The sequence below is a fragment of the Zootoca vivipara genome, chromosome 4, assembly GCF_965207765.1.
Source record: "Zootoca vivipara chromosome 4, rZooViv2.hap1.1, whole genome shotgun sequence".
NCBI classification, from domain to species: domain Eukaryota; kingdom Metazoa; phylum Chordata; class Lepidosauria; order Squamata; family Lacertidae; genus Zootoca; species Zootoca vivipara.
Genome location: NC_142587.1, coordinates 45,226,676 through 45,252,446, shown reverse-complemented (window position 1 = coordinate 45,252,446; position 25,771 = coordinate 45,226,676). Strand labels below are relative to the sequence as shown.

General features: G+C 42.4%; 1 protein-coding gene across 5 annotated transcripts in view; it reads left to right on the top strand.

Annotated features, from left to right (window-relative positions):
- The first annotated feature begins 8,383 nt into the window (after nucleotides 1-8,383).
- Nucleotides 8,384-25,771, top strand: part of CFAP47 (cilia and flagella associated protein 47) — a 191,104-nt gene continuing 173,716 nt past the window's right edge. For all 5 annotated transcript variants that reach the window (XR_015949533.1, XM_088667791.1, XM_088667793.1 and 2 more), the window contains exons 1-12: nucleotides 8,384-8,679; nucleotides 9,294-9,445; nucleotides 11,065-11,180; nucleotides 12,784-12,922; nucleotides 13,252-13,480; nucleotides 16,321-16,481; nucleotides 17,649-17,785; nucleotides 19,229-19,464; nucleotides 21,523-21,715; nucleotides 23,272-23,482; nucleotides 24,765-24,917; nucleotides 25,482-25,662. Coding sequence is in view for 4 of the 5 variants with exons in the window: in XM_088667791.1 (XP_088523917.1) it covers nucleotides 8,512-8,679; nucleotides 9,294-9,445; nucleotides 11,065-11,180; nucleotides 12,784-12,922; nucleotides 13,252-13,480; nucleotides 16,321-16,481; nucleotides 17,649-17,785; nucleotides 19,229-19,464; nucleotides 21,523-21,715; nucleotides 23,272-23,482; nucleotides 24,765-24,917; nucleotides 25,482-25,662 (2,076 nt within the window). In the remaining variant the exon portion in view is untranslated. The remainder of the gene's footprint in view (nucleotides 8,680-9,293; nucleotides 9,446-11,064; nucleotides 11,181-12,783; nucleotides 12,923-13,251; nucleotides 13,481-16,320; nucleotides 16,482-17,648; nucleotides 17,786-19,228; nucleotides 19,465-21,522; nucleotides 21,716-23,271; nucleotides 23,483-24,764; nucleotides 24,918-25,481; nucleotides 25,663-25,771) is intronic.

Genomic DNA, 25,771 nt, shown 5'->3' with positions numbered 1-25,771 from the left:
CATCTGTGTCTCAGCTGATGATGCCTTTCATGATACTTCACTGACACTGCAATTTCAGTTCATGTCTATTGAGTTCAATGGAACTTACTCCCAGGTAAGTGCATATAGATTAGCCTGACTGCCTAAATAGTCTGGTTGAGAGCTAGCAAGCTATTTACAAGTGCACAAGTGACTGCACAGATGCAGTGGGATATTTGACAGCACAGCAGCATTCAGTACGGTACATAAATGGTTGTTTTCTGAGAAATAATTTTAAAAGGCCAAGTATGTACAATGACACAATCTGCATGCTCTCCTGAACTTTGTCAATTCGGCTCTGAACTGTGTGTTCTTTAAACCACTAATTCCCAAGCAGCCAACACTGCAGTGCCAGCACACTGACTATGAATCAAGTCCTACTGAATGCAGTGGAACATTTCCTAGTATACAGGCACAGAACTGGGATACTAGTCAATTTGCAGTGAAAAACTTAATAATTATTTTGATTTTCCATTCCGATTTATAGATGAGATCTGTACAGCTTGGTCTTCTGGATATAATCCTATTTGATTGCCACAGTCCTGACCAACTTCATTAATATGTTATGTCACGAGTTTTAATTGTATTATCTTTGTGATGTGCCCTTTTGTCATTTTTTTGTGCAAATATTTGTGTGAGCTGTATAGCTATTTGTGACAAGGAAGATCTGAGATATTCACATTGTATTGAGTATGTTTGCTTATGTGTTTATAGGTTAATAAATTAACGCATTGGATAGCAACGTACCTGGTCAATTATATTTAGATCTTTGTTGGTTACTGAAATAACATTTACTGTATATCCTTTTCAGCAGCAATGCAGTTTTCATCACCTCATTTCACAGTGCCCAACCTCACAAATTAATTGCAGCAGGTTCCGTCCATTGCAATGTGCTTTGGTTCTGCATTTTGTATTACTCACATGCTCCCTATTGCTGTTTAATCTTCCAATCACAGTGCAATTAGCACACCAAAACAGCATATCCCCTAGAGAGTGTGAATCATTATTACAAGAAAAATAATAATATTATCAGTGCCCTATTATGGACCAGCAGGGATTAAGTTCTCTCTCTTGGGAGTTATGTTTAATTATGGTGTATAACTTATAGGCCACAAGTGTTAGAAACCGATAAGAGAAGGTGAAGCTAACCGTGCATATTTAGTATTCAGACAGCACTGCCCTGAGCTGTGGCCTGTAACAGACTGAACAGAGATGAAGAACAGTTTAATATATCTGAAATTGGGCATTTAATAGATCCTGCAATACAAGATGCCACTTACTGTGTATAGAAAGGCTCTTCTTGCTATGCCACACACATTAGATGGTTAACTACTTAAAAGTATTAGGATAATATGTATGAGTTCAGGGATGCCAGCCAGACTCCCCTAAATTCCTGGACCCAATAAGAATTTAAATAAGCCTCTTGAACCCCTGGATTCAGCTTGGTTTTAAAATATAAACCAGGCTAGCTTCCTCATGAGTATGGGGATCAAAGGAAAGGTGATGGGCCGTTATGAGAGCAAAAGGGAGGGGACTCTGTGCCAGACAGCAAATGGATGGGGCCCCTCCTCCAGCTCTTAGATAGCTAGCAGGACATAAGCCAGAATTTAGGGCAGAGATAAATGGTTGCAGGCTGGTAAAGGCAGCAAGCTGGAGGGGCAGAGCACAATGTTTCTGTCTGAATCCAAGGCGGTAGCTATGGGAAAAACAATACCCTTTGGGGTTCTCATGCTGTGAATTCCATTGCAGGTGCAGCTTGTATATATATGTAAATAAACCACATATCCTAAAGACACCACAGTCTCCACTGTGGGGAAAGTGCCTGGAACCCCTGGGCTCTCATGCTGCTTGGCGTTTGGGGTGCAACAGTAAGAAAAAGTGATTGTACTATGCAAGCAAGCAAGCAAACAAGTAAGCTTCTTATTTGGGTCTTGATATAGATTGTCCAATAATAGGCAACCATCATTGCAATGATACATAGCAGTAAACAAAGAAGTCCTATACATCAAGTTATTTCCTCCTTGAACTTATAGATGCATGTTGCTTTGTTTACTCCATGGGGCAGTAGTTACAATGCTACCCAGTCACCAACAATCAGCAGCAGGTCTGGGATTAAGCTTCCCACTCTGCTAACCATGGTTTATTGTTTGCCCCCACTGATACCTACAGTGGTTGATACTGATAGCTTAGACCAGGCATGGCCAAACTTGGCCCTGCAGCTGTTTTGGGACTACAACTCCCATCATCCCTAGCTAACAGGACCAGTGGTCAGGGATGATGGGAACTGTAGTCCTAAAGCAGCTGGAGGGCTAAGTTTGGCCTTGCCTGGCTTAGACCAAATCCCAACTTCAAAACAGGAAGTTCTTGGTTCATCTTCTATTTCCCAACATAGACTGAAAATTTGGCAGGCCAGGCTTGTATCACAGTACCAGAACTGTACCAGAATTTCAGCCTTAAAGAAGGCGCCTAGCTAGGACTAGGACCAGAGTTCTTGTTCCAACAAAATTCAAAGATATACAGTCTAGGGAGATATCATGCATGCAAATGGCAAAGTTACAAAACAAAGTGGGATACATCTATAATTCTTCTGGATCTTTACTTCTGTTGGAATGCCAAGGATGCATAGTTCATACAGCCTGCTCCTGAAATATGCTGCACCACAGTGAGCTCAGGGTCTGTGGTCAAAATACTTAAAGCTGGGGTTGGCTCATCCGTGTTAGCGGACCCGAGTGACATGCCCCTATCTCTCTCTCTCCATTACAGATAACCAGTGGCTGTATGTGAATGTGCTTTACTGTGTAAGGCTCCAGGTACAGAGACAATTGAAAACCTGCAAGGACATCAGTCTGCTGCCTGTAAATAACTGACATTTTTCATGTGCTATTTTGGAAACATGTATACTTATTTCAAGCCAAAAATGAAATGCATTCGTCAATTGCTTATTACATGAAGAAGGGATAGTGACTGTCACTCTGACCAAACTGCAGGAGGCGGTGCAAGACAGGAGTGCCTGGCATGCTCTGGTCCATGGGGTCACGAAGAGTCGGACACGACTAAATGACTAAACAACAACAACAACAACAACAACAACAACAACAAATAATAATAATAATAATAATAATAATAATAATAATATATTATTACTTATACCCCGCCCATCTGGCTGGGTTTCCCCAGCCACTCTGGGTGGCTTCCAACAGAAACATTAAAATACACTATTTTTTTAAACATTAAAAGCCTCCCTAAACAGGGCTGCCTTCAGATGTCTTCTAAAAATCTGGTAGCTGTTTTCCTTTTTGACATCTGATGGGAGGGCGTTCCACAGGGCAGGCGCAGGGGCATATATATATATATATATATATATATATATATATATATATATATATACACACACACACACACACACACACACACACACACACACACACATACACACACAGCAGGTCTGTGCAGGGTGGGGGGCAGCTGGGTATGCTTGCCCCAGGCCTTGGAGCGCCTGCTGGCTAGTTAGGGACTGACTGTTTTCTGAGTTTATAACTGAATTCCAACAAGGCTTCCACCCCAGGCCTCAGACAAGCTCTGCAGGGCCCTCCCTTTTGTGGATGTCTGTTTAGCACCCACTAGAAGTAGCGCGAGTCTGGCCAAACTGCAGGAGGCAGTGGAAGACAGGAGTGCCTGGCATGCTCTGGTCCATGGGGTCACAAAGAGTCGGACACAACTAAACGACTAAACAACAACAACAAGAAGCAGAAGCAGCGTGCTTTCAGTAGTTGCCCCAGGAAACTCATTCCATCCCATTTCTTTCAGAAAACAGATATATTCTTATTCAAATTTTTTTTTTAAAAAAAAGAGAATCATACCCACAAAAGTGAGGTAGGAGTTTGGAAGCTGAGCTTATTTAGGCCTCCTATTTCTCTGGTGGTTTTGTTGACCAATTTTATGGGCTTTGGTTTCACTGGATTTTTGCTATTGTTAAATTATTCATATATGGTTTTAAGTTACAAACTGCTTTATAAACAGATTGAAAATCAGTATATATATTATGTAAACAATGAAAGTAAGAATTCACAGATAACCTGTGTGATGTGTGAAAAACTTTATTTGCTGCACATCTGAGAGCCAACTATGCATTAAACTTAGTGGGTAGTGGGCATCTACTTTGCCCTTTTAACTTTTATTAATTATGAGTGTATTGTGTGTGTGTGTGTGTGTGTGTGTGTGTGCAATTCTTACTGGAGATGCAGTGCTCAGGCAGAGGAGACTTGTTAATTTCCTCCTTGGTGCAATCAGAACTAAAACCTCCTCCTCACATGATTAAAAAGCTTGTTCTAAGTGTTCTAACTGTACCGGAAGGTATTTTAGGGGCTGGGAGTGGAAGGAAAGAGGTAATGATATCTTGCCATGCACCACATTCTGCTAAAGATCCCACCTAACCATAATTGTTATCTTCTGTATCTTGTCGATTCAGTTGTCTACACAGACAGAATGAGATATGTCCCAGGTCTGAAAGGCTGTTTTTAAGTGCTGTGTGTGATTAGATATGCTATTATGGCAATATAATCTTTGTTTGGTTTTCTTGTTTTAGTGCATTTTAGTGTTTAAACCATCTACCCAAGTGGTGTAATCAAATATTGCTAAATGCAAGAAAACAAGAAAACCAAACAAAGACCATATAGGCATTCATAATATTGTAACTAATCACATACAATATCCAGAGAATGTTGAGTTATGGGGTAACAATAAATAAATAAATACTTTGTTCATAGATGACAGCAAACACTTTCAGAATTTATTATAAAAAAATTCCTTCAGAAGCACCTTAAAGACCAACTAAGATGCTACTGAAGGAATTTTTTTATTTTGCTTCGACTCTGACCAACACGGCTACCTACCTGTAACTAGAATTTATTATGAAAATGAACAAACCAATCTTTAAAGGAGGCAAGTTAAAAGACAGATGATTTGCTTATGTTGCCACACCATCAGGCCACCAAGTGTTAGCATTTCTAGAAGTGTGCATGCACACGAAAGCTCATACCCAAATAAAAACTTAGTTGGTCTTTAAGGTGCTACTGAAGGAATTTTTTTATTTCATTTCTAGATACTTAGCCTAGTATTCTTCTTCATGCTTCTACCTAAAGCATTTTATAAACGAGTAGAAAGCATTTCTTTGTAAAGTATCACTAACAAGGTTCTCAGGCCAGTTACACCTCTAAGCTGCTAGCGAAGCCAATGGGAATAAAACAAATCCCACACCCTTCCAGTTACAGCTTTTTCTGAATTTGTAAGCATACACATGTCCCACAGAAGTAAAAGAAGCTACAGTAATGGGCCAAAAACTGTGTGTGCAAGATTTCAACTTTAGTACACATTATGGATTTATACATTAGTGAACATAAAAGAGCTTTTCAAAATAAGAGCAAAACCAAAGGTGTGTTCACTAACATATGTAGCAAAATATTGTTCTAAAAAGAATAAAAGTGGATCATAGCTGAGAGATAGAGCTTGTGTGTTTCATATTAAAGGTATCAATCCTGGTCATTTTAAACTAAAAAATAATCTCAAGACTGCAAAGATCTATTTCTTAATCATAACAGTTCCCCAAGGTTCCCCAAAAGAACACTGCATGATAACTGCTGATTTACAACTCTCCCATCCGTCAAACACATAGCTTGTTGTTGTTTAGTCATTTAGTCGTGTCCGACTCTTCGTGACCCCATGGACCATAGCACGCCAGGCACTCCTGTCTTCCACTGCCTCCCGCAGTTTGGTCAAACTCATGTTCGTAGCTTCGAGAACACTGTCCAACATCAGGGTCTTTTCCAGGGAGTCTTCTCTTCTCATGAGGTGGCCAAAGTATTGGAGCCTCAGCTTCACGATCTGTCCTTCCAGTGAGCAGCCAGGGCTGATTTCCTGAAGAATGGATAGGTTTGATCTTCTTGCAGTCCATGGGACTCTCAAGAGTCTCCTCCAGCACCATAATTCAAAAGCATCAATGCTTCGGCGATCAGTCTTCTTTATGGTCCAGCTCTCACTTCCATACATCACTACTGGGAAAACCATAGCTTTAACTATACAGACCTTTGTAGGCAAGGTGATGTCTCTGCTTTTTAAGATGCTGTCTAGGTTTGTCATTGCTTTTCTCCCAAGAAGCAGGCGTCTTTTAATTTCGTGACTGCTGTCACCATCTGCAGTGATCAAGGAGCCCAAGAAAGTAAAATCTCTCACTGCCTCCATTTCTTCCCCTTCTATTTGCCAGGAGGTGATGGGACCAGTGGCCATGATCTTGGTTTTTTTGATGTTGAGCTTCAGACCATATTTTGCGCTCTCCTCTTTCACCCTCATTAAAAGGTTCTTTAATTCCTCCTCACTTTCTGCCATCAAGGTTGTGTCATCTGCATACCTGAGGTTGTTGATATTTCTTCCGGCAATCTTAATTCCGGCTTGGGATTCATCCAGTCCAGCCTTTCGCATGATGAATTCTGCATATAAGTTAAATAAGCAGGGAGACAATATACAACCTTGTCGTACTCCTTTCCCAATTTTGAACCAATCAGTTGTTCCATATCCAGTTCTAACTGTAGCTTCTTGTCCCACATAGCTATTGCATACTAAGAAGAAGTCAGCAGGTGGCACTATTATACACATATTCTGCATATTTTTCTTTATCATTCATTTTTTCAGTCTAGTTTTTATGCAGATTTACTGATACTAAAAATCATTGTGCATTTACCATATGCTGTACACTTACATTCCTTCCCAGTTTGTAAGGTAAGAAACAAAGCATTCCTAAACTGAGTGTGTTTGAACTTGGGACTCAGCAACTGATGAAACAGTTTGAACTGGGAAAACTATATAGCTCATAGTAAAACTATAATCCAAACTTATGCATGTTTAGTCCAATGCAATTCCTATTTTTTACAGTGGTGCCTACCTCTAGATGAGCAAGTTTGGAATGCACAATTATCTATCAGGAACAATAATTTAATTCAGTGGTGCTTAATTTCAAATCAACATACTGTTTATAGAAACAAAGTAAGCTGCATTATATCATGTCAGAGCATTGATCAATATAGCTTAATATTGTGGTTTGTGGACACTGTCAGCAGTTTTTCAGAAAGGATTCTTTCCCATGCGTATCTGACCATAACTTAATGGAACTCTTCACATACAAAAGATGCATTCAGATACCAAGCTTTGGTCAGTCACCACATGTAATGAACGATTAATCTTTTTATTTTATTTCCCCCATCCATTCCCTCAAGGAGGTATAGGAAAACAGTTCTTCTCCTGATTGTATCATTGCAACCACCTCATTAATTGTGGAGTAGGCTGAGTGAAAAATCCAACTGCATGTGTGGGGTTGGGATCCAGGAGTTCTCCCGCTGAGCCAAGAGGTTCTCAGCACAGCGAGGCTTTGTTTAGTCGTTTAGTCATGTCCGACTCTTCGTGACCCCATGGGCCAGAACACACCAGGCACTCCTGTCTTCCACTGCCTCTCGCAGTTTGGTCAGACTCATGTTGGTGGCTTCGAGAACACTGTCCAACCATCTCGTCTTCTGTCGTCCCCTCCTCCTTGTGCCCTCAATCTTTCCCAACACCAGGGTCTTTTCTAGGGAGTCTTCTCTTCTCATGAGGTGGCCAAAGTATTGGAGCCTCAGCTTCAGGATCTGTCCTTCCAGTGAGCACTCGGGGCTGATTTCCTTCAGAATGGATAAGTTTGATCTTCTTGCAGTCCATGGGACTCTCAAGAGTCTCCTCCAGCACCTTTGGCAAAGAGTCTCCAGCACCATGGACAAAGACAACAGGCATATAAAAGTTTTGACAGCAAGGCTATGCCGGCTTAACTCCCCTTCCTTGGCTTCAGCCAGGATCCCGCCAGCTGTGGAGAGCCCAGTGAGGATTGCAGCCCGAGTCTCCCTGCCTCAACATTTTTCTCACCGAACAGTGGCCACACATCAGACTGATTTAAAGAGGGCATGCCTGGCTGCTTTCACTTGCTCGCTGTTACAAGACCCAGCAATGCCACTTTTTTCGGCCCTTGGGCTATCATATCAGTTGCTAGGAAGCAGGGAGAACAACAACAGGATTTCAATAGAAGAAGAATAACAACAACAACGCAGCAAAGCCATTTTGTTACGCATTCAGCCGCAGTGGCCACTGCGCTAATAAAGTCATCTTTGCATTTCTGACAGGACACACTCCTTTTGCTGGGTAAACCTCAGCACGACTCCACTCTACGCTCCCGTCTCTCTATGGTAAGCCAGGAAGCTTCCGCCACAGGATTCGGAACGTTCGCTCTAAGCCTCGCCTCCAATCAACAGCGCCAGTCCCGTTGCTAGGTGACCGTTCCCAAGCTGCGGCGTGCGGAAGGAAGCTCGAGTCGCCTTGGAGACAGGGACGCTCCAGGCGGGGCGCTGGTTTGGCCAGAAGGCAGCCCTGAGTTCCCGGGGCAGCGAGCAGGAGGGCGGCGGCAGCGGGTGCGGAAGGATCATGGAACCCCCCGCAGCCTCGTGGCACGTAGCCGGGGTGCGCATTACGCCGCCCGAGGTGTGCTTCTTGGACGCGGTGCCCGGAAGACGCTACCGGGCGCTGCTGAGCATCCAGAACCTGCAGTCTCACAGTTGCCTTCTTCGCTTAATGCCTCCGGAACGACCTCAGGTGGGGAGGCAGGAATCAGTGGGGGCGGGCCGGGGGCAAGCTGAGAACTGGTCCTTGATGAGAACTGGCCTTTCCCTTTAAAAATGCTCCTTTGCACCCCTCGCAACGCGCCTCCTTCTCCTGAGGCTACTGTTAGTAGTGCCCACGTCCCCAACCTGCCCTTTCTCCCCCCTCCATTCCCCTTTGCTGCTTCACTTGTTGCCCAAAAAATACAGAACCCCCCTCCCCAAGTTCGTAACAGTGTAAATATTGGCAGATCAAGTGGGCATTTAAAAAAACCAAAGAAACCCAGAGGCAGAGCGTTTGCTACTGGAGAGTTTCTGAATAGTGTTTTGAATCAAAATCCCGTCACTGGTCAATAATAATAATAATAATAATAATAATAATAATAATAATAATATTTATATGCCCCACCCCAATCTGACTGGGTTGCTCCAGCCTCTCTGGCAGCTTCCAGCAAAATATATTTCATGGATGGGCAATGAATATATGATCCCACTGAAATCAAATGACAGTTGAATTGGAATTTGAATGGTCTTCTTCTTCTTCTTCTTCTTCTTCTTCTTCTTCTTCTTCTTCTTCTTCTTCTTCTTCTTCTTCTTCTTCTTTTGCAGTTCAAACTAATTGTGGAAAATCAAAAGAACTCTGTTGCTTCCGGGCTTCACATAACAGCCATTGTGGAATATCATCCTGATAAAGATATAAACCTTCAGGACAGGCTACTCCTTCACATAGGAAAACAGATAGTTGAGATTCCTCTAATAGGGTATGGCATTTCAACATATTAACTTTTGTTAAAACAAGGTGAAATTTTCTCCATATGATTACTGTGACTTAAAATTATTATGTGTGAAGTGGCCTTAGGGACCGAGCTACATACTAATTGCTTGTAATCAATTAATGTCCATAGTTTGGGGGGGGGGGGAAGCTGTAGGTGTGGGTGTGTAAACAGGATGAAGACTATTATTCTTACAAAAAATCCAACACTGCCCTCTGTGCTCTGAGAGGAAAACTTAAACTAATTCCAATAGACATTTCTCTCCTAGCCCTAATAATAGCTTGCATGGGCTATTTATTTTATTAAAATGATAATGCTCCAATTTTTACTCTTTGTGACATAGGGTTGCCACTTGACTGATGTTTATTACTAGACAAGCTGTTCCTAGCCACGTGTTGCTGTGGCTCAGAATGACCCACATGTGTTCTGCTACAATTCACCTCCCTCAGTGGAACAGGGAGCTCTGCACTGGTGGAGTGATGCTAGTATCACTCCATGAGCAGAAGCTAGTGATGCTGTTCTGGTCTGAGGGCAGGGAGTCTATCAGGTATAATAGTGACATCCTTAGGAATTATACTGCTGTTGCAGGAGCGGCCCTACCAGTTCAATGAAGAGTTTTGACCCAAGCTGCAGTGCTATCAACCCTTTACTGTGCTCCTTTTTGTATTTATATTTGTATAATTTTTTTGTATTTTGTATTTGTACTATTTCACTTGTGTCCTGCTTTTCTTAATAGTATAAATGAAGTCACGAAAGTTGACCAGATAGCTAAACCATCCTATAGTATAAAATGCTTTGGGCTATAAAGGAAACCTTCACCTCCAGAAGAAATGGTTCATGAAGCACCCTCAAGGTTTTTACTCTGGACAATTTGCTATCCTTATTCGTGGCTGCCACTAGATTTTTAATCTTTCCATTTTGATTTGTTAGCTCTTTACCAAAATGTATTAAAACAGTGAGGTTCAGGACTCAGTGCTGTTTTGCTGCTAGGTTATATAATGGGCACATTTATGTAAAATTAGTCATGATTTGTAATGTGAACCAATCCATGTTTACTTAGAAGTAAGTTCTACTGAGTCTCAGCGGTGCTTGTTTTCAGGAACGTGCATATGGCATTTTCAGCCCAAATCATATTGTTCTTACTGTGATTTTATCTTTTTCTCTTACTTTCTTGTACTGAATGTCTCTTACAGCAGTCATCATGAGCTCATACAATATTGACACTTTTATAATGCTATAAAATTGTTGGGGTATTCCAGTGTGCTCATTGTATATTAAATTGTGATTAATGTTTTTTCTTAAGCATAAGTAGACCAGATCCATTTTAAGAATTTATAATTTGATGAAACAAAGACATTCAAGCTAATTAAAAATATAGTTGCAACTCAATGTGATTAAATTGTCCTTAAGTTCCAATAATTAAGAAAGCAAAATGACATTTTAATAAACCTCTTATGTTTGCTGATGTTGCTGCTAAATGAGATTACATAATTAAATTCTCTGTGTATTGAAAATGGGAGGAAAGCTTTCTTTCCTAAAGCATCTTTAAAATATGCAGCCAACAAAGTAATGCCAGAAAGCCAATTAAAAGTGCAATTGTTTTCCAGATTAATCCCATGCTGCTGCCTAGAAATTGAACCTGAGATAGATTTTGGCACACTGATTGCAGACAGTAACGTAATTAATAAAAATCTAAAAATTACTAACTATGGATCATCTCCAGGTAAATATTTTCTGTGTAGCAAATTATACCAGATTTCTTTTCTGTTAACATGGTATATTGATGGGTTTCCTAACTATAGTATATACTGAAATATTCATTTTTGTCTCACAGTTCTTAGACACTCCAAAATAGGGTTATCAACTTCTGGGAAAGCTACTGCCCTAGATGGTGTCACGTGTTGCTAGACAAGGGTAGCAAAAATGGTTTTTCTCTCCTTCCTCATTATCCATTAATTTTTAAAATTTTGGGAGCATGTCATTGTATTTCACTACCCCAAAATACAATGACATGCTAGGTACAGTATGTGAAATAGGTATGTGTGCATACACCACTGGGGAGAATTCATTTTGCTGCTTCCACACGCCATGCTTGTGATTTGACTTGCAGTCTGTGGCTAAGGGAGCAATCCAAACCTCCTGCTGTGGTGGTTCTGTGGAGCTCTTGCCACCTTCACAGCCCTGCTGTTCACAGTTCGGAAAGTGAAGGGCAATGTGACTGGGCCTGATCTTTGCACCAGCTCTAGGCAAGCACAATGATCAGGTCTGCTTTGAGATCTATGTCTTCTGGCAACAGCTGTAAAACTGACTTAGGATCCCTCTGAATGTTTTGGGGGTTTCTGCTGGGGTCAGCTGGTGGGGATCCCACCAATGGACTTACTTTCAGCGTGTTAAGTAGATGGAATGTAAAGGCTGGTGCTGATGGAGTAATGTTGGCAGCAGCCTGATGGAGGAGGGTTGGGATTGCTCTGGAGTTTTCTGCTTTCTAAGAGTTCTTAATTATCTGCCAATGATTCATTTTTTGCTTCAGCTTTACTCTTTTTCTAGAGTGCTTCCAAATGCTTAATTCCTTATTAATGTGAAGTATTTGTGATTTGAAGTGCTTAGAGCTGTGCTCACTTGAGTTATGTGTTTTTAGTTCTTGTGACCAGGGCAGACTCTAGGGGTAGGCTGGGTGGCGCCAGGGCGCCGGGTTGGCAGGGGGCGCTGCTTGGCGAAGCCGTGCGGAAACCACGCTGCGCGTTGCGCCCGCCCACCAGCCGCGGGAAGAAACAGGGTGGTGCGGCGGTGCTGGAGCGATCTGCGCACCACGGCGCCCGGGCGCCCGACCTGCTTAAGACGGCCCTGCTTGTGACATAGGTTTGTCACACTTTTGTGACATTGGGAGACATCCAATTTCATTGCACAATGGGAATTCTAGTATCCCTTCTCTTCCAGCCTGTTGAATGACTGTAAGAACTGCTCCCAAGGTTTTTACAACCTGGCTCAGCATTTTATCTTTCAAGAGCTGGCAGTACTACTTTAATTTTTTTTTGGTGTGACAGAAAAAAGAGCTGCTAAAAATGAGATAAAATCCTGATGCTGAGTTGGTAGGTTCAATGGTAATCAAGTTCTGTATGAGCTTAGGTTTAGAATGCTATCTCCTCTGGCAAGAACTCTCTTTCTCTTCCGTCAGTGTTTACGCAAGTAGAAGGATAATGCCACCTGCTATGTGAAGATAGGTGTGGAAGTAAAGTGAATCTCTGCCCACATTTTGTGCTACCATGCATCAGAGTGGAAATAGTTAATTTTACATGCAATGCACAACATGCTTATATATTTTGTAGGTACGTTTGCTATAAAATACAAAGGAAATGTATCCATTTCGATAGCACCAACCAGTGGAGTGGTGGAACCCCAATCAGAACAGTTGATTAATATGGAGATTTGTACAGATGTACCCAGAACAATTAATGAGACAGCCATGTAAGTTGCAGTCTTCCTTCTGCTCAGAATGTTGTGTGACACCGATACCACTGTCTACTCTGACAGGAAGCACTGAAGCTGTAAATATGTTTAATATATTAGTGACATACTGTAGGCAGATTAGTCTCCCAGTAAAATTATCTGTCTTTCAACCCAGCTTGGAATGGTAGAAATAGGCAGCTTCTTTAAGTTTCAACTGTAAATATATGTGTTGTAGAAATGCTCTAGTAAAATATTGAGTTCATAAGATTAATAAACTATTGTAACACAGTTCTTATCTGTTCATATTTCCCCCTTATGTTCCTTCTTACCTGTTGTTTACTCAAAAGTGTGAAATTGCAGGGACGGCCCAAAGCTCAGATATTAATCAAAGCCAATATAGTGGAGCAAGTTCTTGAGCTTTTGGGTATGCCTCCATCAAACAAAATAAAATGTGTCAATTTTGGATGTGTCTATTTTGGAACCACCAAGACTGAAGAAGTTGTTCTTCATAATAAAAGCCCAGAGCCCATGGATTGGGTGGCAATCCTGCAAGATAATGCTGTTGGTGGAGAGATGGTAAGGAAACCTTTTTTGAATTATTTTTAAAAGCTTTTCAAATGTAAGCAAACCTGATGACTTTACTCTTGCTTTTCTGTCTGTTTTTCAGCAGGGTTTCCCTTCCATAGCTGTAGTCATGTAGAAGAGAGTTTTTCTTTCGGTCAATATTGTGTGTTTTTCTTATCTATATGTATCTCTTCCAACTGTGCGGGTGGAAGGATACAAAGAGCATCGAGGTCAGCATGTGGGAGTGCTTGAGCCAGGTCTCACAGGGAAGAAGATGGAAGGGGATGGAAGTAACAGAGGAAAAACATAGAAACCGAGAATCCAGGGCGCTCTGGAGGACGAGGAGATATTTATGAGGGAACAAGAAGAAGTAGGTAGAGGGAAAAGACGTGGCTCAGTTATGACAAGAAGGAGAAAGAGAATTAGGGCAGAAGAGTCTGGGGCTGCCATCCCCAGTGGCTCGCCAGAAAGAGAGAGAAGGGTGAAAAAGCAAGCAGGAAAGGAAACTACAAGGGGCATCAACAGAAGAACTGTATAAGGAAAGACGGGGTGGGGTGGAATATACAATATGAGAGACTGAGGAAGAAGGGAGAAAAGGCAGATATAGTATATAGCAAAAAGAGAGTGGAGTCCTGGGATGCAAGATGGCAATGTAATTCTTTGAGTAACTTCCCCACTAGGGACAAGAGATCACCTGGAGTTCTGCAGACACCTGTTACCTGTTACACTTCTGAAGAAGTGTGCATGCACACGAGAGCTCATACCAATGACAAAGTTGGTCTCTGTGGGTTAAACCACAGAGCCTAGGGCTTGCCGATCAGAAGGGGTGAGCTCCCATTGCTTGGTCCCAGCTCCTGCCAACCTAGCAGTTTGAAAGCATGTCAAAGTGCAAGTAGATAAATAGGTACCGCTACAGCGGGAAGGTAAACGGCATTTCCATGTGCTGCTCTGGTTCGCCAGAAGCGGCTTTGTCATGCTGGCCACATGACCTGGAAGCTGTACGCTGACCTCCTTGGCCAATAACGCGAGATGAGCGCCACAACCCCAGAGTCGGTCACAACTGGACCTAATGGTCAGGGGTCCCTTTACCATTTTAAGGTGCTACTGGAAGGAATTTTTTTATTTTGTTTCTGTAACCAAGGGCAGGGATAGAACTGACACCAGCTCTCACAGCATTGTATCACACTGTAGTATGAACAAGAAACAGAATGTGCAGTGTAAATGTGTGCCATCTCTGAAAGGTGGGTAAATAGTAGTAGTAGTAGTAGTGTACTATCTCACCCTTATGTGCCCAACTGATCACTGTGCTGTGCAGGAAAGGGCCTCTTGAAGATACAATCTCATCAGAATGGTTATTCTATACAACGTTTGGTATTAGGTGTGGTGGCACCTACCCTTTGGAACTCCTACCAATTACCATTTCTGATAGCTTTTTGGTGTCTATTGAAGACTTAATTTTCCTAAAGCCTTTTAAGTGGACATTTTTATTCTTATCTGTATTGGACTTGACATGGTTTCTAATATGTGTGTTTATTGTTAAATAGTTTCAGAGTGTTTTATGGGAAGTGGTCATTAAGTTGAAAGGAAGAAAGAATAAATAAAACACTTGTGTGTGGAAAAATACAGCACTGCATTTGGGCCTAATGTTGTGATAGGACCAAACCCTTCCCATCACCCTTACGCTGTGTGGCTTGGCCTCTGTCAGCAAGGCCTGTGTTCACACTCCTGTTTATAACAACAACAACAACAACAACAACAACAACAACAACAACAACAACAACAACTTATTTATACCCCACCCATCTGGCTGGGTGACTTCCAACAAAATATTAAAATACAATGGTCTGTTGAACATTAAAAGCTTCCCTAAACAGGGCTGCCTTCAGATGTCTTCTAAAAGATGTGCTTACTGTGTTTCCTGTGTTGGACTTTTCATTGATGTTCACATGATGTCATCTAAAATGGACATATATTCTGTACTTTGTTATTACTGTTTGATGTGTTGTTTCTCAACATGTGTGTAGGAGAACCAGCGTGGTGCAGTGGTTAGTGTTGGACTAGAACCTGGGAGATCAAAGTTTTGTGGGGATTAAATGAGGACAGGGAGAACCTTGTATGCCACCTTGAGCTCTCTGGAGAAAAAGGTGGGATAGAAATGCAACAAATAAGTAATAAATAAACCAGCTTCACACCAGTCGGGGTCCTTAAGTCACTCCTAATTTCTCTCCAGCCAAAGTGTGAATACCTTTGCATAGGATAAAGGCATCCCTGCCTGTCAACACCCCTTGGTGAAATAAAATGAAGTCTGCTGCTGTGAACAGCTAAGGGGGAAAGAGCATGAAAGGTACCCAAGGAAAAAACAATTTTACTGCACTCTAAGGCAGCATTGTGAACACACCAAAGGACTCCATGGGGCAATTTTAATGCATCTTTTTGTGTAAGCGCGAGCTGCATCCTCTCTGGGTTCCTGCAGTGTAAAGGCCTTCCAACCCCACATACTCCACCTGTCATAAAGATGCATATTTGCTAGGGCATAATAATTCTGTGGAAAGTTCTTACTTTCTTTTTTAAAAGAGCTGTATTATACCAGTTATGTCTAATAAATACAAACTAGGAGGGATCTAGTGCTAGGGACAAGTTTCTTTCAAATAATGACAGTTTTTCCTTGCCACTCTTTCAGTGCTAGACTCTCTGATATTTTATTTTTATTGCTTTTCTATATAATACAATCTAGGCTTATTCAATATGCATAATGTTTTTCTGCTCTTTTTTTTTGTCTGAAAAGACCAGCATTAACAACTGAGAAAACTTAGTGGCTCTTAATATATTTTATACCTTACTTTGTCTTACAGGGCACTGATATTCAGAAGAGTACCAATGCTGTTTTAAAAGATTTAAATCACACTGATGGAAAAGCAGAACAAGACGTTTGCACTCTGATTGCCTGCATTCCCAATGAAGGAACACTGCAGCCTGATCAGAAAATGATGATCTCTATTTGTTTTAGCCCAAAGTAAGCATGTAATGTGAACTTAATGATAATATTTATTAAATTTGTATACCACCCCATACCTGTAGATCTCAGGGCAGTACACAACAATATATAATATTATATGTATATGTGTGTGTGTATATATATATACACACACACACACACACATATATGATTAAAATTACTAGAAATTGACCCCAAATATGATACACTCCTCTCTTTTTGATATAGGATTCATTCATAGCTGAAAAAGCAGTCCTCTGACTTTTGTAATTAACTTATTTTGACTAACTGCTCTCCTAGTTATGGGAAAGATTTCTGTTTTCAAAGACAATATGGGGTATGATTGCCTTCTTTCATCTGCAGTGGGTGACAGGAAAGGGCATACCCTGTCTGGAGACCAATCACTTCTTGTCTCAGTTGCCTAGCTGAGGCCAGAGCCTGCTATTGGGGAAAAAGTGTAATACAAGAGGTGTAGTTGGAATTATTGGAAGCGGGTGGCGCTGTGGTCTAAACCACAGAGCCTATGGCTTGGTGATCAGAAGGTGGGTGGTTTGAATCCCCACGACGGGGTGAGCTCCCATTGCTCGGTCCCTGCTCCTGCCAACCTAGCAGTTCGAAAGCACATCAAAGTGCAAGTAGATAAATAGGTACCACTCTGGCAGGAAGGTAAACGGCATTTCCGTGCACTGCTCTGGTTCACCAGAAGCGGCTTTGTCATGCTGGCCACATGACCTGGAAGCTCCCTTGGCCAATAAAGCGAGATGAGCGCTGCAACCCCAGAGTTGTCTGCGACTGGACCTAACGGTCAGGGGTCCCTTTACCTTTACCTTTATGCAGGCTCAAGGGTTGTGACAGCAGCAACTAGGCTGAATGGGCAGGGGGGTGGTATCAATTCACATGGAGCGTTATGAAAAGAGTTGTGTATTTTTAGATGATTTGGAAGTTGGTACATAGGGAACATTCTTAGCATAGTAACAAGTGAGAAGTCAAGAACCAAGTATTTATTATCCTGCACAGTGAGTGAGGTAATGACCCTGTAGGAACACCCCATTAATTAGTGTTGCTATATTGATGTTGCATAAGAAACCTTAATTGCCCTACTTTTTCTGTTTAAACTTGTTAAGACATTAACAGCATATATTCTCCCGCCCCCCTTAGAAACATAAATGTAATTGTGAATTTCAGAATGGTGAAAAGAGACAGGGGGGACCTCTGCAAAACTCCACCGAGGCAAGATTATGCTCTCTTTCTGAAATTTGAAGCTATAAGAAGCAAAAATGACTTCTTGGAAGCAGTGGCTGGTGGTGACAGACCTACAGATGGTATGGCATTTCTAAATATTGAATAAATGGAATGGGCTTAGAACTGTACTTTTCCCTCTGTAAATTTCCAAGAAGAGTAATGGGCTTGCATAAAATAAACTATAATTTGAATACCTAAATTAATTGGAAAACTCCCACCTCTGCATGTAATAAGAAGGCAGGGGCGTAGGAAGAGGCAGGCGATAGGGGCGCTCCGCCCCGGGCAGCGCGATCCCGAGGGTGCCATCGTGGCTGCCTGCCTCGCCCAACTGGGCACCCCGCCCCCACGGGCTGCGCGCCATACCTCCAGAACGCACGCCCAGCCCTGCCCCCGCCTGCTCTCCGCCCCCCCGGTGCCGGAGCATGAAGCTCCGCCACTGTAAAAAAGGTGTGAATTACATACCTTGAGGCTTGATTTAGGTGGCAAGAGTGAAGCAACAGCAAATTAATGCCCCCGTCCCCACTCACTCCATTCTTCGGCTGGTTGGCTCCCTGAAGAGGCAAGGCTTTCCACCTCTACCTCTTCCCTGCCTGAGCCTCACTTGGAGAACGGGCCAAGGGCTACCTTCCTCAGAGCAAGACATTTTGGGCAAGATGGCCGAGAGAGTGTGCCTGTGCCTCTGCCATGTTTTGCTGTGATGAAAGCCATCTCACCAAAAAAGTTTCACTCCGAGATAGGATCCCCTTGGCATTTTCTGAGAGTAAGGCTCGGGTAGGGGTGAGGAGGAATTTCTGTGCACATGTTGAATAATTCAGGGTCTCAGCACCTTCTGTGGCCTGCATGTCAGGAATCAGGCATTCCTTGCTATCTCTCCTCCTTTGATGACTTCTTAGGGATGACTGAGAGAACCCAATTAATTCTGTACTGGCTGCAGAAGGTGTAGTGGCTGCTAGGTACCAGCATGCTGTAATGACATCATACATTATTCTTTCCATGTAAGGTCTTCTGGTTAAAGCATGACAAGGCAGTCCTCCAGATCCCGCGCCGCTGATTTCTGGCTGAAAGGCTGGTTATCCTGCAGGAATCTGCATACGTTTGGGGTCTGTAATAGTATGTGGAATTTCCCCAGGTGTTTTCACCAATCTCTTGTGCTTGGTGGCTGCCCACAACAAAGACACTTTTCTATCCTAGATACTCGTCAAAGTTTGAGCCCATGTATGTTCAGGAAGCAATGACTTTTGGAAGCTAGGCATGTGCTGTTAGCGGCTGGGGTTTTATGATGATCTTGCGCCATCTTTTTTTTAAAAAAATCTGATTACAATTGGGCATTTTATGTGCATTTATCATACAATGTGTCTTGCCTCAAATTTCTGTACATTGATACATGTATGACTTAATCATATAAAAGGGGGGCAAATTATATGAAGACAGTCTTTCATTATCTATAAGTAAATTGGTTGCTATATTGTCCGTCTTTCCACTGTAAATGATAGCATATCCTCTTATCTGAATGCTTTTTACAGAAAAGAATCGTCATCAGGTTGAGTTGGCTTTGATAGGCTCAGGGCTTCCAGTCATTCTGACATTCAAACCAGGACCAGTTGTTAATTTTGTGGAGTGTTACATGGGTGAACATACAGATATTGTTTGCACGCTCAAGAATGAATGTGATATTCTTCCTGTATCATTTGCTTTTCGTAAGATTGCACATTATAATATTTGTCCTGAAAAGGGAAAAGTAAAAGCAAAGTCTACACAGGTACTATCTTTGTATTTTTCTTTCATCTTATGCAGCATATATGTGGTTAAATTTCAAAGTGCTTTATATTGTGAAGTGTTGTGTAGTCCAATAATGTAAATTTAAGTTGCGGCTAAAGCAGTATTACTGTAATGATGGCATGCATTAATGATTGTTACTTAAAAAAAATAGAGCTTGCTTTTAAAGTATTTATTTACTAAATTTATATACCACCCTTCATCCAAAGAACTCAGGGTGGTTCACAAGATAAAAATACAAGATAAAAGCACAAATAAATAGAACAAAAACAAAACAAGAATGCTCCCCCACAAGCAGATTAAAAAAGTTGTAGAATATTAATCAGCCAAAGGCCTAGTTGAAGCAGAACATTTTCACCTGGCGCCTAAAGATGTATAATGACACTCCCTTGTCATTGAGAGATGGTTTCTGAGATGCATGAAATTTTACTCCTTTTTGCTTCTCTTGTCTTCCTGCTTCAAAGCAGTTACAGAATTGTTACTTTATCCATTTCTTGTCCACAAGAAGCACCTTTTACTGTTACGTACATAGATGAGAAACATTCTCCTCTCTCTGGCTAAAGCTAACTATCATAACCACCTTCTTTCAACCCATCCATTCATCCACAACCCTCCATGAGTATATAATGAGAATGCACCTGTTACAACTTTTTACTCTACAGTGGTACCCCGTGTTACAGATGCTTCAGGTTACAGACGCTTCAGGTTACAGACTCCGCTAACCCAGAAATAGTACCTTGGGTTAAGAACTTTGCTTCAGTATGAGAACAGAAATCGTGCAGTGGTGGCAGCGGCTGGCCCTATTAGCTAAAGTGGTACCTCAGGTTAAGAACAGTTTCAGGTTAAGAACAGACCTCCAGAACAAATTAAGTTCTTAACCCGAGGTACCTCTGTATTCTATTAGCAGTCATTACCCTTCTTTCTTACATTGGTTGCCTATCAAACTCTGCATCAACTTGAAGCTTCTCTTCCATATTTTTAAAGCCATATATATCTGGTTGCATCTTCCCTTATTTCCTCTTTCTTTTCTTTTTTGTCTACCTAATCTGCTGCCAAACTCCACTCCGATCTTGATGCCTTCTTCTTTGTAGCCAGTGCGGTGTAGCGGTTAAGACGGGTAGACTCGTAATCTGGTGAACTGGGTTTGTGTCTCCGCTCCTCCACATGCAGCTCCTTGGCAGTGGCGGAGAGCAGGCGTGCTGCCCCCAGGGACGTGGCGTGCCTTTTGGGGGCAGGGCACATCACCTGCGGGGGCGGGGTGCCCAGGATGGGCGGGCGGAGCCGCAATGGCGCCCCTGGGATCATGCTGCCCGGGGTGGCGTGCCCTCACCGCCCCCATCTTCTTACGCTATTGCTGCTGGGTGACCTTGGGCTAGTCACACTTCTTTGAAGTCTCTCAGCCCCACTCACCTCACAGAGTGTTTGTTGTGGGGGAGGAAGGGAAAAGAGGATGTTAGCCGCTTTGAGACTCCTTCGGGTAGTGATAAAGCGGGATATCAAATCCAAACTCCTCCTCCTCCTCCTTTATCTTCAGAATATCATGTTATTGGCCTTTTATGAGAACCTGCCTTTGCTGAATCTTTTTACTGAGCCAACACACACAAACTTTCTCACTGCCACCTGAGCCTCTCTTGTCCTTCTGTTCATTAGCAACCATTGGCTTCTGTTTCCTCAACTTCTTTCTCCCAATTCCTGTTTATGCACTTAAACTACAGGCCTCTAAACATCTACTCAGATGCAAATCCTGTCAGGTTCAGTGGGCTTATTCCTGGGTAAATGGTTACAGAATTGTAGTTTTCAAGTTCATTGTAAGGAACCATGCTTGCTGTATAGTGTATGAAGCAGTCAACAGACTGTGAAGCCTAAGTAGTTGGATAGGGATGTTTAAGAGAATTTTTACTAAAGTTCAAGAAATGAAAACTATTTATTTGAATGCTGGGAATTTAACATGCTGGTGTTTTTTTTTAAAGAAACAATGAGTGAGCATGATGTAATATTTTAAAATGCCTAAACATCTGTATTTATTTATTTTTGTCTTTAGGATATTTTATTTTCATTTATTCCACGTCACGTAGGAACCTTCACAATGAAGCAGGTGATAGATATCATTGGTCCAGTGGCAAAAAAAGATGGCCTACCAGCACTGGAGATCAAACCTTTCCATCAGACATACTTAATTTTTTCTGGTGTGTGCAACTCTGTAACCAATAAAGTGGTTCTGAAACCCAACCTTGGTAAGTTAGTAAGAGAAAGAGGCTACAATTTTAACGTGTTTGAAATTACATTTCTGTCAGTTCTTTTATGGGATAATTCAGACAAATGGTAGACAGAGGCTGAAATGTTAGAACTAGTATTTGGTGACTTTGGCATGGTAATTGGTTCAAATGCTCTGATAATTAATTGGTGAAGTTAGTCACATGTCACCCTGTGGCTAGGGATGGGTGAGCAGCCTCCTGCATGCCCCGAAAATGAATTGGGGCCCCTTGAGTGCTCTAGTTGAAACTCAGAGCTTCTTGAGAGGAGTTGATGTTTGATTTGTCTCCACCTGTGGATCTAACTCTCCACCCATCTGCCTGCCCACCTGCCCCAGTGGAGAAGTGGCCTTGAAGGTCAGGACCAGGCCTAACTGGCAAACTGTTTTCTTGAGCTTGAATGGAGGCTTTTAAAGAGCAATTTGAGAGTTCTGTCAGGTAACTCATATCTGTTGTATTCAGAATGTGTGTGGTCTGCTTTGATCCCCACCATTGCCCTCTTTCACATGTAATGCTCAGCCAAACCATGGATTAACACAGGTATGAGGAAACTGTGGCTCTTTAGACGCTGCTAAACTACAACTCAAATCCTTCCTGGCCATTGGCTGGGGCTGAAGGGAGTTGTACTTCCGGAATCCCTGGAGGGCCAAAAGTTCCCCACACTGACTTTGGATGAATGAGCAAATGTGCACACTTTGGGAGAGATCACTTTGCTCCTCCTGTGCGATTGCCTCAGGTGGCACATGCTGGGATGCAGCTTGTCTGTTCCTCCAATTGTTCTTTGTTGGGTGATAGAGCCCTGCCCTGTACTCCTAAGCTAGCTTCCTACCTGAGGTGCAGAGGACATTATCTAGATGGCAGTCTTGAAGTAAAATCCACCTGTCACAGTCCAGTCAGCTTCTAAGTGTGGAATGAGAGGGTTGTCGTCATGTACTTTGCTTCAGGCAGCAAAATGTCCTGAGCTGTCCCTATATAATAACTCAGGGGTCCCCAGACTTACCGGGCTTTGGGCCGGTTCCCACCGCGTCGATCGCACGGCGGGCCGGAGTGCGGGGGAGTGCGCGCCCGTGCGCATGCGCACGGGTGCTTACTGGCGCGGCGGCGCGCTTCCAGGTCGGAAAAAGCGCCGGAAATCGTTTGTGCGCATGCGTATGGCCCTCCCCCGACCCGGAAGTGCACCAGAAATGACCTCTTCTGGGTCGGGAGAGGCCCATACGCATGCGCACAAAGGATTTTTGGCGCTTTTTCCCGACCTGGAAGAGTGCTGCCGTGCTGCGCGCCGTAAGAGCGGGCGGCGGCGAACGGCAGGGGTCATCGCGGGCCGGATTGGGAGCCCAATTGGGCCGCATCCGGCCCCCGGGCCGTAGTTTGGGGACTGTAATAACTCATATAAGCACACTTATAAAACTAGTCTAGGAATGTAGTCCTTCATTTTTAGAAACAAAATATGTTTGTTTTAGGAGTTGAGTTTTCTGCAGTTCAAGGGAATAAAGATGATATCTGATACACATATAATTTATTTTTATTTAAATTCTAAGGTATAACACCACAGATTACCAATGAAGTGGGAGTATTTGTAGCTAGGAAGGCGGAACAAACCACTGATGTTGCTCCAGTGGCACTTCTTAAATCAGATCGGACACTAATGCATGCCCACCGGATAAAAAAGAAATTGAGCAATGCATTGGTAGCTTTTCCTAATGATCGTCAAGCCAGCATAAGACCTGCTGAACTGCAAAAGGATTACAGGTAATATTGAAAAAGCGATAATGATTTATAACTGTCAGAGCTGGTTCAGATGCAGGTCAGTAAAAAGATGCAGAATTAAGCAGTGTAGTTAATTCTTTATTTAAGAAAATGGCATACAGCTCAGCAATAGCTCCCAACAGGACTTGCCACCATAGGGCAGTTGCCTGGACTGATGGTCCGTGCCTTTTACTTCCTCTAGGTCTCATTTCTGCTGAATGTTTCCCAAGCAGCTTCAAACTACCTTGGGGACCCTGTAATCTGTGCCCTCCCCCACCCTATGCATTGCCCTGCGTGTTTATGGAGTCAACAGAGGGACCCCCCCATCTCCTTCAGCCGCTGAGTCTGAGCTGCTCCCTGAGCCTGTTGCCTCTTCAGCATTCAACCATTCCTCTCCCCAGTCTCCCTCTGACCTCTCCTCAGTGTCCCACTGTCACCACCACCAGTCACTGGGCTCTAAGCCTTCCTCCTTTGGGGCTCCCCTTGGGGGTTCCCCCGCTGGTGCCTCCCACCCCTCCTCCTCATCTAGCCAGTCCCTAACAATAACAATAATTAAAATATCACCTTGAAGGTGACATCAAAGACTGTCCATCGTATAGCACAACAGGACATCCCTTTTCTCTCTTCCCACATGTCACTCTCCAAGTGCCCTCAGATCTGTTCCAAATAGCCCCCCTAACTGCCCAGGCCAGATTATTTTAGGCAGTGGGAAGAGGAGAGGAAGGGGGAAGATTCATTGCATGAATGGAAATCTCTTGTGACATTGGGTGCTATTTTAAATATTTTATTTTGTAGCCTTTAATGTTTGTTCCTGTGAATTAAATATATAGTTAACCCGAATTCAAGTGCAAGTGATTACTGTTTGTGTTGAAATATATTTTGCTAATATTGGATTGGCTCCAGGGTGATGGTTGTGCAAACAAAAGGGCTTCTGTTCAGGGGAGAAAGGAGAAACATTCTCTCTGCAACCCACCCCACTGGTGCTACTGCATGCTGCTCCAGAAGGGCCCCCAATTCTTGGGAGCAGCTTTTGAAAAGGCCCAGTAGAAGGGGGAATATGCAAAGATAGCTTCTTTCCTCCTACCTCCAATGCAGAGTGGAACAGCAAATGGCAACAGTTCTATGTTAGGATTGTCTTGGCAAGGTAAAATGCTAGTAATGATCAGTGAATAAGGGAGGTATGAATAACTTATTTATATAGCAAAAGTGGAATTGTTTTCAGTATCCGGCACACATTTAAATTGCTCCTGCTCTAATGAGGCTGCATTTCTTTTCACACATTTAGGACTATTTTCACAAAGGTTGCCAGATACAGTTATTTGGATCCAGAGTTTTCTTACACGTTATTTGAAGAACTGGAAAAGCAAGTGAATAAGGATTACTATGCAAGCTATCTTCAGAGTTTAAGACAGCGTCGCTTGCATAAAAAAGCTGCTCGGTAAACATTGCTTCCAAATAAACTGCCAAAATGCTCAATCACTTTCCAGATTTATAGCGCTATAGTTTTATTCTTCGTTTTTCTAAAAAGCTACAAATCCCAGTATGAATAATGTATAGAAAATGTGACTTAAAGGTTGAGAATAATTCTACGTACCTGAATGGGTTTGAGAACAATGAATCCCACGTGAGTGACATTTAGAAATTCAGATTGCAGTCCCTGGTGATCAGCTGCTTCCTCCAGTGTCAGCTAATTGTCTTGTCATGTGTGGTTACTCTTCCTCCCTCCTTTCCTCCACAAACTCCATTGGACTCTGAGATCTATCTATCTATGCCAAGTAATTTGAGGAAGACATGTTTGAAATATATGCACTGTGACAGGCTTTATAATTAAAAGGTAACTTGGTGTAGGTTAGTATTTAATATAATGGCTTGCCTTGGGAAATTTCTCTCTCTTTCTAGTGAATTAAATTAATCAAAATATGTACTCAAAATGTTGTAACTTTTCACAGTGCATTTACTTTATAGCTGAATGTCGCTTCTTCTCCATACTTCCAACTCATAGGATCTTTAAATCACTTAATAATCCTGTGGATATTGGGTTAAAACCAGCATCAGGCTTGAAATCTCCAAGCTTTAAAATTTTACAGGAGGAGAAATTGGAGGAAGAGGTTGCTTGTGTAAGGAGTAGCTTATTAACTAGTCAACAGTTAGCAGAAATGGAATCTAAAACTTCAGCCAGAGAGGTAAGCTAAATATGTTTGAAGATTATCTTGCTTACTTACAGCTTCTCAAAACATTATGTAGCCTCATCCCATCTATGTTTTCTCAACAGTCCTGTTAATTTCAGTGTGA